Here is an 18,756-nt window from a genome sequence, read left to right on the forward strand (position 1 = left end):
GTTGAGGGTGGAAGAAGAAATCCGAGTCCCGGAGCCTCTCCTTTGCTTTCCTATAAGATTAGCCTTTGAGTAGTCCAAGAAACTTTTAAAGAAAGTTTTTCTTCCCTTGTTTTTGCCTTTCCTCTGTTATCTCAAGGCCTCTCTGCAGCCAGAGGCTTGAGAGCAAACCCTGGCGGTGATTCTCCAACAGCTGTAAGCCCAGAAGGCAAAGATGACCTCGCCCAGACCCCAGTGCTCAAGGGCAGGTGACACGACGACGGTTTCCTAGGCGCTGGCTTGACAGTTTCATCCCCGCCCACTGGCAAGAGCTCCTAGGGCCGCTGCACAGGCGCACGGAGGGGGCCATAAAAGCTGCAGCAGCAGCAGCAGCGCAGAGACGCGGAGCTCGCCCACCACCCCCAGAACAGCGACCCACCATGCACGTGAACGGCAAAGTGGCCCTGGTGACCGGCGCGGCTCAGGGCATAGGCAAAGCCATCGCCGAGGCTCTGCTGCTCCACGGCGCCAAGGTAAGGACTTTTCCGTCCACCCACACGCCCCAGAGCTCCCGGGGTGCCGAGCCCCAGGCTCGTGAGCGGACCTCCAACGCCGCTGGCAGAGAACTCTAACTTGGATGAGCACATTCTGAGGTCTAAGACGGGAGCGTCTTGTTTATTCCTCACTTGAGCGTCTGAGGCTTGGTGACAGGAGTTGCACACAAGACCTGCTCTCTCTCTCTCTCTCTCTCTATCTCTCTCTCTCTCTCTCTCTCTCTCTCTCTCTCTCTCTCTCTCTCTCTCTCTCTCTCTCTCTCTCTCTCTCTCTCTCTCTCTCTCTCTCTCATTTGTAGGTAGCGTTGGTCGATTGGAATACTGAGGCAAGTGTAAAGTGTAAAGCTGCCCTGGATGAGCAGTTCGAACCTCAGAAGACTCTGTTCCTCCACTGTGATGTGGCTGACCAGAACCAGCTGAGAGGTAAGACTTGGGCAATCGATCCATAGACTCGGGAACACACCCTGAGCAAGCAGCAACCTGAAGACTGTCGGGTTAAGGAGCCTACGAGGCTGAGAGCCAGCATCCTCTTAGCAGAAGCTGTGACCTTCTAGCTCCAAGGCGTAGTTCCGACTGTTGCGTTTCTTTCAGACAGCCCAATGCTCATAAAAACTAAGGGAAGATAGGAATGCCTAAGAAATCCTTTTACTTTAGTCACTCCGCAGAGCGTAATGTAATCAGAATTCTTTTGTGTATTCGAAGACAGTCCTGCTACAGTAATTACTCAGAGAGGGGACAGACTGAGAAACCGTGGTAAGCAGTTTTCAGAGAACTGGGAGACTCAGAACCAATGACAATCATAGGCAGCATGCCTTTCTCTTAAATGCTTCGGAGTACAAGTTCAAGGGTCATGGTCGCAGGCAAAGCCAAATGCTTTTAGCCACATATTTTCTCTAGGTTTCCCCCTCTAAGATGACACTTAAAATAATAACTATGTGGTATTAGGGGAAAAAAAAGAAAAGAAAAGAAAAGAAAGAAAGAAAGGAAAGGACTCTATCCCCTTTTCCTAATGTTTTCCTGTTTTTCTGTGATCTCTTAAAATAGACCCAACTACTCGTGAAATATCAGGAAGAATATTGGCGTCAGCAATACGCACTGGCTGTATAGAGGCCTCAAAGGATTTTTCATAAAGATCATTTCCTGGGGGGGAGGGATGATGGTGGTGGTGGTGGAAAATAATGGTGTTATTCAAAGAAGCCACGTAAACTGGTAGGCGCATTTTAAATCCAGAAGTCAGGAAACTCTAGAATTTCTATTAAAGGGATGCTGGATGCTGCGCTCTAGGTTTCTCAACTCTTAGAGAATCCCATGAGTAACAATGGACTGATCTGCTCGAAGGCAGTGAACCTAAAGATTAGGGTAATTGAATTAAGGAGAAGGCTATTAAAATCTGAACGTGCTATTATTAGGGAGAGCAGGAATAAGTAGACCAGATCTTGAAGAAAAATCATACTAGAACTTACTTTGCCAGAGGATAGCTTTATCGACAATGTATTAATGACATTTACGTTCAAAGACAGTCATGTCAAGTCCCAGAATACATGCTGCTGGAACAGGGACCATAATTTATATGGCTTCCTATATGACATTGAATATATTATTTTTCCAGTATTTAAAATGCGTACCATGGCTGTGAGCATATTCCTTAAGCATAAGTAATTGTGAGGGAAACTCAGACAAGTAATAAATGGCCCAGAAGGCCTGTCACCCAACCATAAGAGGGCCATATGTTGTTGAGAGACCTACACACATAAAAGGAAAGGATGAAAGCGAGTGTCACAACTTCAGAATTTAATTCTGCCCACAACTTTTTAAAAAATGTTTATATACACTGACTTTACACACACACACACACACACACACACACACACACACACGCACGCACACACACACACACATATATATATATATAAAGAGAGAGAGAGAGCTGAGAGTGTTCTTGAAGACCATCTAGAGACGTATAAATTAGCAAACTGAAACAGCACAGAAAGTTCAGATGGATTGTAAAGAGTACCATAGCATGTGAATGTCAGAAGGAGCTAAACTTAAGTCTTTTGAGCTGAAATCTCAGTGGAAAGCAGATGGCATGGGGAACTTTCATAAAAATCTAAACAGTGGCAACCAAGAGGGAAGAAAATTAAGAAAAGTCAGACATATGCATCTAGTAACGTAAGTGGGGCTCCCGTCCCTGAAGAGAAATGAACATTAAACCTAGGATGGAAAGGGTCAGGGACATATGAATACTCCTGGACCTTTTCTGGAACCAATGTAAGACTTAAATGGTTTTGAAATTCCACCAAGAATTAAACAAGTTTATTAAAATATTATTATTTTTGTTGTTTTCCAGTTTGGCCCAGTGAGTGTAAAATGATGTTTATGCAAAAAAAAAAATTCAACCTGCATGGTAATTGCCTCCCCAAATATATTTGATGGCTGTTAATAACTCTATGAATTTATTTCAGTCAAGAAAAACTTTGGATTGATCTGTCTACTTAAAGGAACCTATGTATCTGCTTGTAGGCCTGATAATACGTTTCTGCTACATGAAACAGCTACAGAGCACAGTTGGTCTATAGTTTGAAGTATAGAAGTGGAATGAATGTGGCCACGTGACTTGTTAAATCTATAGAACTATATAAAAGGCTGCTTTAAGAAGTATGAGTTTCCCAACACTAAGATCATAAAGTCAACTTTCAACTGGCTATAGATGGTTTTCCAGACCATCTATATGTGTTTACACACTGCACTGAGTTCAGTTCTGGTCTTGGGATATGTGTCAACTTTCCCAATTGAAAACAGTTTTATACAAAGCCGTAAGGTAAAGTAGTAATGATAATAAGAGAGAAGAACCAAGTAGTAAACATGAAAGCAACATTAACACGAGGAAACCAACTGAATAAAATGGAAGCTTTTCCTTAATAGGACAACAAAAGTTCTTAAAATATGACCGTAATGGATTTAACTGCATGAGTAGTTAAGTTAGTTTAATGCTTTACATATAAAGTATAGCTTATTAAAGGGGGTTATTTGAAAGGTGAGGGTCATAGCTTCTGTGTAGGGCCCTGGGTTTGACTTTTGCTACAAACACACACACACACACACACACACACACACACACACACACACACACACACACACACAAATGTATAGCCTCTACCAAGAAGTACCAATAAGTTCTTAGGAAGAGAAGGATACTAGCTGCCCAAACTGATCTCAAGAGAGCTCATAGTTTAAAATGCTCAATTCTCTAGTATTTCCTCCATCAGCTTATTGATTATGGAACTTTAATGTGAATTCAAGTCATTTAAGGATATGCTGAAGTGGGTTTCTGATGTAATAGGTATGCAGTGATTATACTTAGGTGACTCTAGATGACAAAACTAGTCTACAGATCTCTAACTGGGACCAAGATCATGACTATAGGTCCAACTTGTGGGCAAATATAAAAATCCTGTCAAAGGCCGGGCATGGTGGTGCACGCCTTTAATCCCAGCACTCGGGAGGCAAAGGCAGGCGGATTGCTGTGAGTTCGAGGTCAGCCTGGTCTACAAAGCGAGTCTAGGACAGCCAAGGCTACACAGAGAAACCTTGTCTCAAAAAAAAAAAATCCTGTCAAACCTGGTGGTACAAGCCTGTAAATTTCAGCTATGGGGGATGAAACATGAAGATTCCAAGTTTAAGGACAATCTAGGCAATTTAGTAGGACCCCGAGTCAAAATAAAAAGTAAAAAGATGCCTGGGGATACAGCTCAGTGGTAGAGTGCTTACTGAGAACGTGTGAGTTCCTAAACTCAACCTCTAATACGACAATAACATAGGATAAAATAATCAAAGTAAAACTAGTAAAATCCATTTCATCTCAAAGGAAAAATTTAAGTGCATATATGAGAAGTGAAAATACCTGTCTCTCTCTCTTTTTTTATTAGAGACTTTTAGAAAAGTCGTAGACCATTTTGGAAGATTGGATATTTTGGTCAATAATGCAGGAGTGAACAATGAGAAAAACTGGGAACAGACTCTGCAAATTAATTTGGTAAGCTATATTGGGCTATTTTATTGTCTAAAACTATTTATTATTATGTATTCTTTATCGGTAAACAGTTGTTACTATATCTATCAAATAACAATAGTGACCTTCAGCATAGAAAACTAGAAGATACAGAAAGCTAGAAAGTAGGCCTTTCATGAATATGAAGATATTTGATATTTGTAGGTATGAAAATGTCTTAAAACTTTAGAGAGGGATAAGAAAAAATACAGTTCATTGCATTCTCAACCTATAGACCAAAATGATCTGTCACTGGTCTAAGCTATAAGCTATAAATTATTATATTTTAAGTGGTTGAAGAATTAATGACGTGAAGTACATGAATAAGTGAAACCGCAATTTCAGCATGTATACATATCTATAAAGTTTTATTAGAATACAGACCTGCAGTCACTGTTATGTATTTCTGTATCTAGCTTTTTGCAATAATGGCAAAACTGAATGTTGTGACAAAAACCTTATGGCTTGCAATGGAAAAATATTTACTGTCTGGTCCTTAGCACATCGCGATTGCTCAACCGTGACTCAACTTACTTACTTTAAAAACAAGTCTTAAGTTCTGGGAATGGATCAGAAAACAAGCTTAAAGAGACAATTGGACTTTGTAGTTAGTAAGACTTTTGCCATGAAATTCAGTAACTGTGTGTGTGTGTGTGTGTGTGTGTGTGTGTGTGTGTGTGAGATTTCCACAACATTTGAAGATGAGTTATCTCAGAAGTAAATGATAAGTAAGTAAAATTTTTAAGTGGAGGGTTTTTTTTTTTGTTTTTGTTTTTTGTTTTTGTTTTTTGTTTTTTGTTTTTAAATGGAGTTTTTAATTCATCAAATATATCACACATGGGTTGATTATAACATTCTTCGAACACCCTCAACATAAGGCCACTGAGAATTAATAAAACCCAAACCTTTCTCCAGCACCGCAAGAAAACAAGAGCAAAAACAGAACAAGAAGTGTGTGGTGAAAACAGAATGTCGGAAGAATTTTATACAGGGCCACTATGCCCCAGATTAAGTTATTTTTACAATTTTGCACAGCAGCCAGTGTCAAGTACAACGCAGCCACTTCATGTGTGAGAACACAGAGTGCTGTCGCATGAGTGTACACCTAGGAGAGAGTAAGCTCTACAACAGGAACTCCATGGGGCTGGAGAGACGGCTCAGCAGCTAAGAGCACACGTGCATATTTGAAGCAGGCAACTCATAACAAATACATCAGTCATCAAAAATAAGAGCTGGCTATGGCTTTCATTGCCCTTGTCTCAACGAGCAGTACAGTTCCAAAATGATACAACTAGGTCAATAAACTTTTAGCACAAGTCGAAGTTCTCAGGATTGCTTACTTATAATAACCTGGGAGAGGAAATAAGAATTGTATTCTCACATGAAAGAGATGAATGTGTAAGCCTCTTTCTTATGTAGGTACAAAGAGCTCCAAAAGTCTGACAGATTCCTAAATTCTGTAATAGTAAAGACTAAAAGGTGATATTTAATAGTACAAGCAGATTCACGCATTTCTTTTTAGAAACTACTTGCAAAGTTCCAGATTCATCTTTTGTAAAAAAAAAAATCTTACTTTATTTTGTTATATTCATATTCAACACAAAATTGAGACTTTCTTAGAAAATGCTAATTTACTATTTGCGTTTCTGTTTATAAATGTTATAAATTTGGGGTTCTGCTCACTTTTGTGTCAATTACACTTTGACTTCATGTTATGGCTTGATATTTTATAAATTTCCATCACTTTCTAAAGAAAAAAAACATTCACATATCAAATGACAAACGCCAGCTTGCTCGCCTCCCTTAGTAGTTCTGTCAGTTTGAACTCAAGTATTATACCAAGGATACTCAGAGCCTAAGTTTCTTGCCATCCTAATTTTTGGTACCTGGTTTTTCAAGTTAAATCTCTATTTGCTGCCTAGGAGATATATTATTAACCTTATATTTCCAGATTTACAATTAGCACCAAGTCACTTCCTTTTGATTCATATTTACCCAGGTCTGTCTCCTTTTCCATCCTTACATTTGAAAATGTAAATAACCTTCCAATGTAAATATGCCTTCTGCTGATAGTATACTGGGAAAGATTAGTTTTTTCACTATACCTGGGAACAATCTTTCTCTTAATATTTGTAAATTTATGCCACTTACATTTATAACATACTTTAACTTTTTAAAATTTTTACAACTTTTCTATTTCTTTTGTAAGTTAATCGAATGGCTGTAAATGTTTACGCTGTTGGGAAGCTACTTAAAAGCATACCTCATTTGTTACCTGATAAAACAGAAGCTTTCAATATTCATTGACTTGAAATCTGGAAAATATTAAGAGTGTGTTCCTATACACGTGCGCCACTTTCCAAATACACTTAAACTCAAGGACTTTATTTTTGTCTACATTCCTCATAAGAAAACACAAACCACATAAAAGCTATTTTCTCACAACATCACTGATGATGTTCTTAATAGTTTTATCAGAAATGTGATGGATATTATTATCGATAAATGTCACTTGAGAATGGACATCCTATTTGAACAGTTATTGTTTCGTTTATCTGAGAAAACAAGCTGTCATAAACAATGCACAATGAAAAGAGTTAATATAGAGAGTATGAAACAGTGGAGCCATTGTCACAATGTGGCAGGTTTTGGATAATTCATCAGCACAGAGGCATATTTGTTTTAAAACAAGCTGTTTAGTAAAAAAAAAAAAAAAAGTGTGTTAAGGTATAAATAGGAAATTCTAGAAGACCTAGGGAATTAAATTATAACCCCTTCTCATACAGTTAGCTCTCCTGTATCCTTCCACATGGAAATTCAGCCAGCCTGAATTGTTCGTGGGCCCTCCTGGCACAAACTATCTTCTTAGTTTCTAGTATTGTTGGAATGACCTTTGTTAACTCACACAGAACTTTAAAATATGTTACTTTCCTTCCTGCTTGTACCTATAAGAAATGCAAATTTAGGCGACCAGCCCCTGTTTCTCCAACTTGATTACTACTGCTGGTATTGTGCAAATATTTATTTATGCTTCACATACCTCTTTTTTAAATTCTGTACTAGATACATTTTTTCCCCTTGACCTTAGGCAATTTCCCCCTTCTGGATGTTTCCCCTTCAGCTCCCACATCATGGTATAACCTCTGAGGTAGAAAAATTCATCACCTATCTTCCCCTCTTCTTCCTCCTTTTTGTCCACCCCCGACTCCAGGAGGGCTGGGTTCGGGGTTCATATATACTGAACAGATATTATACCATTGTTTTTTACCTCCATCCTCAATGAATCCTCCTCAGAAATCCCGTACATCATGGTTCCACCGTCCTCATAGAACTCTAAAGTGCATAAGTCCATGAGAACTGTTTTTTAGATGTATAATTTATACTAGCACAAATTAAGTTCTTCGGAGGCAGAAAATTATATGTGTGTGTGTGTGTGTGTGTGTGTGTGTGTGTGTGTGTGTGTGTGTTCCTATAGAAGTACAAAGAATATTTTCAGAATTCATCTGTAACTGTTATGGCGCCTCTCTGTACTTTAGTACAATTTTTGGTTATTTGCCAAACCATCGTGAGTCCTTGCGCATCTCACCAGGATTACCCTCTTTCTTATTCTTCACCCTGCTGCTCTCATCGGTTTTTTCCCACACAAGAAATGCATGTGAGCATCTTCCAGTTTGTTGTTTCACAAGTCATTTTGAGCTGCTTCCTTTGTAACCCCTCAGAGCACACCACGAACATTTTAGATAGATTGAGTGTTTGCAAAGTCACAGAAGATCATTCTGGAGGAGGTAGATCAACGGCAGGCTTAGCTTTGAATATTGGTAGAGCAATTCTAGAATGTGATTCTTTTAACATTCTGAAGGTTTAGTAAACATAAACAATTCATCTCCATGCAGATGAGAAATGGAATTTAATTTAGACGTGCCATTATCACATTGAATTCTTTAGTATATTCAAATAAAAAACCAAACAGAAAGATGTCATTCATAATTTTTTTCAGAAATGTTGCTTGATTCCCTGGGGGCGCAGGGAATAGTGGTACACATTCAGAATAAGTCAAAACTAAAGTTTAATCCTAAATAACAACTCATGATCTCTTGCTTTATAGCTCTGATCTTGAATTTCACAGTTGGTGACAAAAGCTAAACCCTTCACCTCTAAGGACTATTACATGAAAGACTGTACCTACCAGGAAAGTGGGTAAGAGGAGAGGACATCCTATTGAGACTTTAGGTGTGAGAAGCCTGGGAGAATGAGGAAATAGAAGGATCCAGCGGGTCCTGGAAAACTACAGGCGAGTCTGGGCCCTGGGGTCCTCAGCAAACTATGGCAACAGTCAAGGAAAATATAGGCAGTAAACCTCGAACCCCTACCCAGACTAGCCGATGGACAGGACATTCTCCACTGTTGAGTGGAGAAGGAGATCTGACTTTCACACAAACTCTGGTGCCCCATATTTGACCATGTCCCTTGGATGGAGACGCCTGGTGGCACTCAGAGGAAGGATAATAGGTCACCAAGAAGAGACTCGATACCCTATGAGCATATAGAGGGGGAGGAGGTCCCCCTCAGACACAGACATAGGGGAGGGGAGTAGGGAGGAAGTGGGAGGAAGGGAGGAATGGGAGGATACAAGGGATGGGCTAACAACTGCGATGTAATATGAATAAATTAATTAAAAAAAGAGTAAATAGATGACAATTTATGTGAGGAATAGAGCCCTGTTGTTACTGCATAGAATTCAATAAATCATATTTCCCTTCTAGGAGTCAGATTATGTATTTGTGCACTATCCCCTTTTCATATGAAGTCCTCTAGCTTATCGTGCCTCTAATAAGGAAGTGATTTGAGAAAATAGGTGGAGCTTTTGCTGCTTTAAAAAATACTTTGAGAGAAAAGTTTATTATGGATTCATCAATGAGAGCTTAAGAATGAGAAAAAAGCCTCTTGTTTGAGTTAAGCCCACTTGGAGGCCAGCCACATGACAGACAACAAACAAATGGTGGGTAGACTGCCATTAGAGAAAGAGTAAAAAGTCCCAAAGTACCAGACAACAGCACAGTAGACTCTGGCCAGCATCCAAATTACACAAATGAAAAAGAGGAAAAGGGAAAGTTACTCTTTTCTGAGTCAGGACTCAGAAACATGGGCAGACCCAAAAGAAATCTCTTGGTGGTGGGAGGGTCTGCACTTGGGGTGGGAATTCTGGGAGGTAAAAATGTATTGTCTCATTAAAGGGTTAATTAGTCCTCCTCTCTCATTAGGTTGGCTAAAAGGAGGATTGTTCTTACATGGTTCCTTTTGTTGGTTTCAAAGGATATTAATGACAAATGAAATAAGTAACTGTGCTGCCATTGATACCCTATAACAATAAAAGTTGTAGTTGACTACATTGGGACAAGTAATAACTATCTCTAACAAAGCAGAAGACATAGTATTTAGCACTAAAACAAAGACAGAGTAATAAAAACTTACACATAAAAAATTAAACAATGAAGGGAATTTCATAAAAGTGATCATCTCTATTAATATTGCTTGAGAACAGGCCTGGAGAAAATTTAAAGATCCCAAAAAAAAACAAGAGTGCATGATTTAGATGCCATAATATTCTCATTACAGTGTAGTGTAAGAACCATAAATGATGCAGTAACTCGGAGTGTAGGGAAATGAGATAAGGGAAATTGAGACTTGACAGACTGGGAGTTTCAGTAATGAGAAAAAAATAAGCGTAAGTATTTCTGGGTGTGCGTGTAGTCCATGGCCATACCACCCTGAATGCGCCAATCTTGTTTGAGTGTGCGTGTATGTGTACCATATATGTGTGCTGTAGAAATAGGTGATACTTGATAAGGAGGGAAGCAAACAATTAGGATAGTGCCACCTGGCTATCTATCTCTCTTTGCTACTAAAGAACTAATTTACAGTACAGGGGAATTGAAAAGTGTGAGTGTGAGTTATACAATAATACTATAGGCCCAAGTTATATTCTGTTTCATCTAGAAATAGCATATAATTTAATCGACATATTTGATTCAATGATCTAATAATAAGAAATATAATCATTGCTGAAAACTAAGAAATGCTAACAAGAAACATTCTCTCTCTCTCTCTCTCTCTCTCTCTCTCTCTCTCTCTCTCTCTCTCTCTCTCTCTGTGTGTGTGTGTGTGTGTGTGTGTGTGTGTGTGTGTGTGTGTGTGTGTGTTGGGGGATGCTCATTCAGAACAAGGAAAATACTGTTAAAGTAATGAAAATACCATTTATGTACAACCCAAATGTTAGATATTACTTGAAGTTTCTTCCATCAACACTTTCAGCTAAAATGTTATTCAGTTCTGAAACTTTGATGGGTGAAAATATATTCTCTTGTCCTCCTCTACAGAAAATATGGAAATGAATCCTGCTTTTTTTAATCTTTAAAACTAGGGGACTGGAGAGATGGCTCAACAGTTAAAGGCACTGGCTGCTCTTGCAGCTGATAAGGGTTTGATTCCCAGAACCACACAGTGTCTCACAGCCCTATAGAACTCCAGTTCTAGGGACCTGATGCCCTCCCCTGACCATCACAGGCACCAGTCACCCCGTGGTGCACATACATATTTGCATACAGACATTCATACACAGAAAAATAAAATAAATATATTTTACAGCAAACTTGAAAATTAAAGCTTAAACGCTTGTACATTTCTTGCAGATTTTCAAAATACAGAAGAGGAGTATCAGCAGAGCTTTAAATGTCAGGATAACAGTATACACCAATGAATGTAAACTGGAATCTTGCTCAGATACACTCAAAACCTGGGCAGAAATTAACAGAGTCTAACTGATCAGTAATTTCAATTATGTCCAGATTTGTTTCATTTTTATATAATCCATTAGGATTTTTTTTATTAAAGGAAAACCATAATAAATTAATCTTTCTCCAACCTAACTGGAAAATGCCTTAAATGAATAAAAATTTCAATTTATTTTGTTGTTTTCCTGGAAATACTATAAAGAAAGAAGAGTTGCCCTGAGCACTTGCTAAGGAAGGAATTTTTAAAATGAAAAGAAGGCCAACACTAATATGCACTCTCAGGTTCAGACTTAGGGTCTATTGGCTTTTTTTTCCCCTATGCATTACAGTAAAGTATAAACAAGGCAAGAGTTAAGCTTCCAAAAGTGAAGTTTTATTTTTTTTTAATTCCTTGAGCTGAAAGAGAGAAAAGTTCAGAGAGGTAATAGGAAAGATATTATCAATTTCCCCTCAAGGGTTATTTCAGATAATAGTAAATTCTTAAATATTAGAATAAAAATAGAGACCTTTGTCCTCTTTGCCACCTCACAAGATGGCACATGAAAAAGCCAAGAAGCCTGACAGAAAGGAGAAGCCTGCAGCCTGGTGGTCCTGCCGCTGGCAAAAAATATGACCCTAAGGTTAAAAAGTCCAAGAACATGAAACCCCATTGCAGATAAAACTCTGTCCTGGTTAGAGGAATTGGCAGGTACTCCAGATCTGCAAGATATTCCAGAAAGGCCTTGTTCAAAAGGAAATACTCAACCGCAAAGTCCAAGGTTGAAAGGAAGAAAAAGGAGAAGGTCCTTGCTACTGTCACAAAATTTATTATCCTACTGAAGACGTGCCTCGGAAGCTGCGGAGCCATGGCAAAAAGCCCTCAGCCAACACGTGAGAAAGCTGCGTGCCTGCATCACTCCTGGGACCGTCCCGATCATCCTCTCTGGGCGCCACAGGGGCAAGAGAGTGGTTTTCCTGAAGCAGCTGGGAAGTGCCTTGCTACTTGTGACTGGACCTCTTGCCCCCAACAGAGTTCCTCTGCGCAGAACACACCAGAAGTTTGGGTAATCTACAAAAGTTATACCAGCAAGATTAAAATCCCCAAACAGCTAGCTGACACTTAATTCAAAAAGCAGCAGCTGTGCCAGCCTAGCCACCAGGAGGGCGAGATCTTGGACACAGAGAAAGAAAAATACAAGATTACAGAGCAGCAAAAGGTTGGTCAGAAAACCATAGACTCACAGATTTTGCCAAAGATCAAAGCTGTTCCTCAACGGCAGGGTTACCTGCGAACTCAGTTCTCCCTGACAAACAGGATGATGTATCCTCACAAACAGAAGTTCTAAGTGGCTAACGATCTAATTAAGCAGCTTCATACATCCTCGCAGAAAATCTCCGCTCAGACTAGAAGTGAGTTCTAGGCCAACCTGGGTCATAGCGTGGGTTGGACACACAACCCAATCCTGAGGAAGAGTGATTCTTGAGATATCACAGTACATGATTTCAAGTTACCCTACAAAGTTATAGTAACAATAACACAAAACACATATGTACATCAATAGAATGGAACAGAAAACTCACAATTCTACCGTCATAGCTGAAACTCTGGATTTTTACAGAGAGGCTGAAAACATACACTGGAGAAAAGAGCCTCTTCAACAAGTGGTGCTCAGAAAACTGGCTGTACACATGCTGAAGAACGAGAATAGATCTGTCTTCCACCCTATAAAAAGAACCAACTCGAAATCTATCTCAGACCTTATCAAGACCCAAAAGTCTGAACCTGTTAGAGGAAAGCATTAAGTGAATACTTTCAGATACCCAAGAACTCTCTGAAAAGGACTCCAGTCCTTAGGGAATAATAGTAATAATTGACAGACTTGGTGAGAACCAAAACCTTCCTCACAGCAGAATAAGCACCCGAGAAGGGAGAACCTAGAGAATGGGGGAAATCTTTCCCTATTAGTGTGTGTGTGTGTGTGTGTGTGTGTGTGTGTGTGTGTGTGTGTGTGTACACATTCTTCTCTCTTTTTACTCTACAGGTCCTATCAATGTATATTATGGCTTCCAGTTTAGTGTTTTTAGTGAGATTCCTGAGTGTATGAGTGAGTGGGTCTCTGAGTGTGTATATGTTTTTTGTGACTTTTATTGGGCTTTTTCTTCTGTTTGCTTTGTTCTATTTCAATACGTTAGCAGTTGTTTTATCATATTATATTATTATATTGTATTGTATATCATATATTGTCTTAGAAGCCTGTTTTCTAATGAGAGACAGAAAAGTATAGATCTGGATGGAAGGGTAGTTGGTGAGAAACTTGGAGAAACACAGAGAGGGGAACTGTAATCAGGATATATTATGTGAGGGAAAAACTATTTTCAATAAAAGGGAAACAATGTATGTGCAATAACAATGAAAGCGAGATACTGTTGCTAGTATTTAATCACTGTATTGTACAGGTCAAATGCTTTAAAATGTGCATCAAGTGTTTGAAGCACAGGTCCTGATTAGCTCTAACAATCAACTCAGCCTAGAGTCCCTTGATAGGAGGGCCTCAACTGAGGAGCTGCCTAGACCAGGGCAGCCTGTGGACATAATATACGGGTGGTTTTTGTTTGGTTGTTTTTGTTTTGTTTTGTTTTGTGTTTTTTGCTTTTTGTTTTTAACTGATGTAGATAGACCCAGCCTACTGTGGGCAGTGCTATGCCTAGGCAGATGGTCCTGAACTATATAGGAGAACCAGCTGAATATAAGCAAAAGCAGTGAATTTGAAGGAGAGGTGGGAGGGTACATAATGCACATAGTGGTATATAGGAAGGAAGGGAGAAATGTTGCATTTACTTATAATATCAAAAATAAATAAAATAAAAAATGCATTCATTTAGTAGGGGTTGGAATCACTATGTTGATTCCTCAAAAACAAACAAACAAAAAAACAAACAAAAAAAACAGAAAACACAAAAACAACTTTAAAAGTAGAGCTCCCTGTGGCCTGCTTACACCTACCACTTCTAGTTGTATACCCAAAGAGCCGTGAGTCAACATACCACAAGAATATCTGCTATGACTTGGTTTTCTTTGCAGCATTATTCAAAATAGCCAGGTGACCTGCCTAAGTACCCGTCAACATACGAATGAAAAAAGAAAATGTAATATATAAATGCAGTGGTTTCAGTCAGAAAGAAGAAATTTATGTCCTTTGAAGAAAATATGACAGGCTTAGAAAGAACATCACATATTTTCTCTTATTTGGGAATGCTAGATTCTTTGTAAAAACACAAATATACATGGGGGAGGATTGTACGCATATGTACATGCACATACATATATATACATATATATACATATATATACATATATATACATACGTACATACTTATGGCTTCCAGTTTAGTCTTTATAAGATTCCTGAGTGCACATACATACATACATACATACATACATACATACATACATATGTATGACATGAAAACGGAAGGGAGACCGGGAGAAAGACTAGCAGAAGGTGAGAGACGATAAAGTGGAAAGGATGAGGGGTGAAGATATTCAAAATACATCATACATTTAAGAGAAATTGTCATTATTGATTTACACTAATAAAAATAAAATTTAAAATTAGACTCACAGAGCAATACAGAGAAAGAAAGCTGTATATAATCAGTTTCATCCACTCTTCTGTAATGCTGTGGAAGGAGCTTGACAATTATACAAGACAGTGAACGCAGATCCCTTGGGGAGAGAACCACGTGTTGAGAAGGAGAGTTTTGTCTTCAACATGTAGAAAAGAAGAAAGAATGAGTAGATTTGGTACAGAGTGGGGCCGAATCAAAGTAGAAAACACTGGCAGAGTAAACCTTTGTCATAAAAATCTCATTTTAGGCAACTAAGGTAAGTAAAATTATGTAGAAATATGATAAGCTACACTAACGTTTGGCAGGCAAACAGCAAACCATAATCAATTAAAAATTTAGCACATTTGAAAGCTCTCGTTGATTATACCTGCCGATCTCCCTATATGCCTGAGTTAGCAATGCCTTTGGTATGTGGGCATATCATAAAGGTATGATAAAGCCATATCACTTTTTCCATTTTTACTCCTGGATCAGGTCTCTGTTATCAGTGGAACTTACCTGGGTTTGGATTACATGAGTAAGCAAAATGGAGGTGAAGGTGGCATCATCATCAATATGTCTTCATTAGCAGGTAAGGGCAATTCTTATTTCATCAGGAATTTCTCTTATTGGTAAATTGAACCAGAAAAGTAAGTCTGTGCAGGGTGGTAGTGGCACCATGCCTTTAATCCCAGCACTCTGGAGGCACAGGCAGGTGGATCTCTGTGAGTTCAAGGCCAGCTTGGTTTACAGAGTGAGTTCCAGGACAGCCAGGGTTAACCAGAGAAACCCTGTCACAAATAAATAAATAAATAAATAAATGTAAAGCCGTGAAGTATATGAATCACTAAGACAAAATTAAATTGCATCAGAGGCTTTTGCTTATTTTTAATGATTCTTTATATCTTCTACACTTAATACAAAATTTTGAACAATATATCTGTTACTTTTCAAAGTTACCTCACCATGGTATGGATTTAATATGTGTTTGAGTGTGTATGTGCGTGTGTGTGTGTATGTGTGTGTGTGTGTGTCCATGTGAACTAGCTTTTGACAAAATAAAAATACTAATGTGATATTAAGCTATCTCCAGTCCGTTATGAATTTAGTGGGAGTGTATAATTTTAAAACATGACATCTGGACTAGTTGGTGTATGCTAAGCTGTTAAAAACCATTCTCTCCAAGTTCCAAGATATAATAAGTTTAGAGAACACCTGTATATTATCTAGGGTAAGATGCTTATTTCTGTTCTATGCATAACAATTTGAAAAGCCTAACTGACAGGTCTGCAGCTTTTCATGGAGCTTCTAGAGTTGTCTGCAATAGGTAGACCCTTTCTGCCCTAGAGAAAGGAGAAAGACACATGAAGGACACTCCACTTTCCTTCTAACCCTACCCTGCCTGCGCTCAAGGCAGACGTCTTTGTGTGCGTACATTCCAGGGTGGAATTTGACCCCATGGTCAATCTAGCCACTAGAAAATATAAAAAAAAAAAATTCTACGTTTACATGTAAGAAAAATGGTGTCGGTGGGCAGTTGGTCTTTTGCCACACCAAAGACTGGAAAATTAAGGCTACCCAAGTAATCCAAAACTATTTTTCATTCAAAGAAAAAAAAATGGTTTAATATCAGCTAAGTACTGTTTTCCTCAATAATAGCCACAAATATTTGAAGCAGCTTAGTTAAGTTAACTGTACTTTTATAACTCAAGTAAGGGATGGATGTGTTGGTCCACACCTGTAGCAGCAGCACTTGGGGAAGCTGAGGTAGGAGGAAGGCCAGAAGAAAGAGAGTTGGAGGCCAGTTCAGCCAGCAATGATGGCCCAGCTCAAACAAACAAACAACAAAAATTCTAGGAAAAGATCCATCAATGCTTATAAAAGGGTGCAGATGAAATCAGAGTATTTGACAATCCTGATCACTGTTGATAGCAAAGTTTAAACTATTCATGTCCAAACAATAGGAAGACCTTCAGTTATCTGCTTGATCTCAACGTGCAACCTCAAGATAAGAACACACACACACCACAGTTGTCCTTTCTGCTGTTCATATTCTGAGGGAGTTAGGAGCAGCCAGCAGTAGCAATATTTAGAAGTATCTATGACCCAGCCAGTCCCTAATTTTCCTGTTTCTGCTGGGAGCTGTCATCAAGTGACCCTTGAGCCTTGAGTCCTTGTTCTTCTTGCATAATTCTGAGCAGCCATATCAGGAATCTCGCAGTCCCATGTAACTCCACCTCCAGATGATCTGAGGCCCTATTTTAGCCTCTCTTTGGTTTCCATTGCACACGTAATAGAGCCCTCATACCTGCCGTGCCTGATAGCATTTTCTTGTTCTCATTAGCCAGTCTTCTGATAGCACTCTTCCCAACCAGCGCTTTCATTGACATGACGTCACCTCAAAAATATTACAATCTTTTATTCTATCAAATAATATCGAATTTATACATGATAGGTTAATTTGACTAAAATTTCAGAGTATAATCTCAACATTAGAGAGGAATAGACAGGAGGATGGCTAGTTTGAAGACAGCCTGTGCTACATAACGAGACTCTTGTCCTCAGACAAAAGAAAGTCACACATGGAGCTAAGTAGAAGAGCACTCACCTGGCATGAATAAGCACACGTATGCACGTGTGTGTGTGATATGTGTGTGTGTATGTGTGTGTGTGTTTGCAGGCATACATACACACATACACATGCACACAGAGAGAGAGAGAGAGAGAGAGACAGAGACAGAGACAGAGACAGAGACAGAGAGACAGAGAGATGCACATATGCATGCTTGCACATGCATACAAGTACACACAAACAGAATGTTAAAATGATCAGAGATAAAAGAGGAATCTTTATTTTTCAAAAATTTCTCAGAAACTATCAATAGGTGCATGACCTTGAGTCACAGCACATAGATTGTGGTCATCAAACAAAACAAAACAAAACAAAAAAAACAAATCTTAGAGGAATTATGGAAAAGTAAGTACTTTTTATTATATTTTAGAGATTGTAATTACATCATTTCCTCTCCCTTCCCTCTCTCTCTCTCTCTCTCATATATATCCCTTCTTGCTCTCTTTTAAATTCATGGCCTCTTTATTCACTAATTGTTGTGACACAGATATATAATATACATGAATATATATTATATAACATATAATCACACACATGTATAAATATATTTATAATATATAAATATAATAATAAATATATATAAATATAAATCACACATATATAAATAAATAAATACATGCACATATATCCTTGTATCTATGTGTCCAAGGTGGACCACTGGGCATTGGATAAGCAATTGGAATGCTCTTTCCTGGAGAAGATGATTTCTCCCTCTTAAAGTACTTTTCTTGGGTTTTCAAGATCAGGTTTTTCTGGGTAGCTTTGGCTGTCCTAGACTCACTTTGTAGACCAGGCTAGCCTTGAACTCACAGAGATCCACCTGCCTCTGTGTCCCCGAGTGCTGGGATTACAAGTGTGTGCCACTTCGCCTGGCAATCAAAGCGCTTTTAACATTGGCTTCCTGTTTGTTTTCCATGCTTCCTGTATAGGGCTTCTGATTTGGGTTTTGTTGTTTCTTGGCTTTTATTTGCTTTTCTGCAGAGTTGCAGGCCCTATCCTACTCATTATTTCTTATAGACTTGCAGAGTCCTTCACTGTTGAAGGAAAACCACAAGTTGTCGTACTGGCTTGGGCAGAGAACTTAATGAGTAATGACCACTGACGCAGTTTCAAACGCAGTTAGTCGGTTTAATGCGCAGAGTGAGATTAGTGGAGCAGTGAATGGGC

General features: G+C 38.8%; 1 protein-coding gene and 1 pseudogene across 2 annotated transcripts in view; both read left to right on the forward strand.

Moving 5' to 3' along the window:
• Window positions 1-272: 272 nt before the first annotated feature.
• Window positions 273-18,756, forward strand: part of HPGD (15-hydroxyprostaglandin dehydrogenase) — a 31,134-nt gene continuing 12,650 nt past the window's right edge. Inside the window, exons 1-4 of the mRNA XM_084758369.1 lie at window positions 273-509; window positions 830-953; window positions 4,457-4,563; window positions 15,453-15,549. Coding sequence (XP_084614495.1) covers window positions 417-509; window positions 830-953; window positions 4,457-4,563; window positions 15,453-15,549 — 421 coding nt within the window. The 5' untranslated portion in view covers window positions 273-416. The remainder of the gene's footprint in view (window positions 510-829; window positions 954-4,456; window positions 4,564-15,452; window positions 15,550-18,756) is intronic.
• LOC311584253 (large ribosomal subunit protein eL6-like) lies at window positions 11,459-12,886 on the forward strand (annotated as a pseudogene). Its single transcript has one exon. The product of its transcript is annotated as a large ribosomal subunit protein eL6-like (transcript).

The sequence above is a fragment of the Acomys minous genome, assembly GCF_964271855.1.
Source record: "Acomys minous genome assembly, chromosome: 15".
NCBI lineage: Eukaryota > Metazoa > Chordata > Mammalia > Rodentia > Muridae > Acomys > Acomys minous.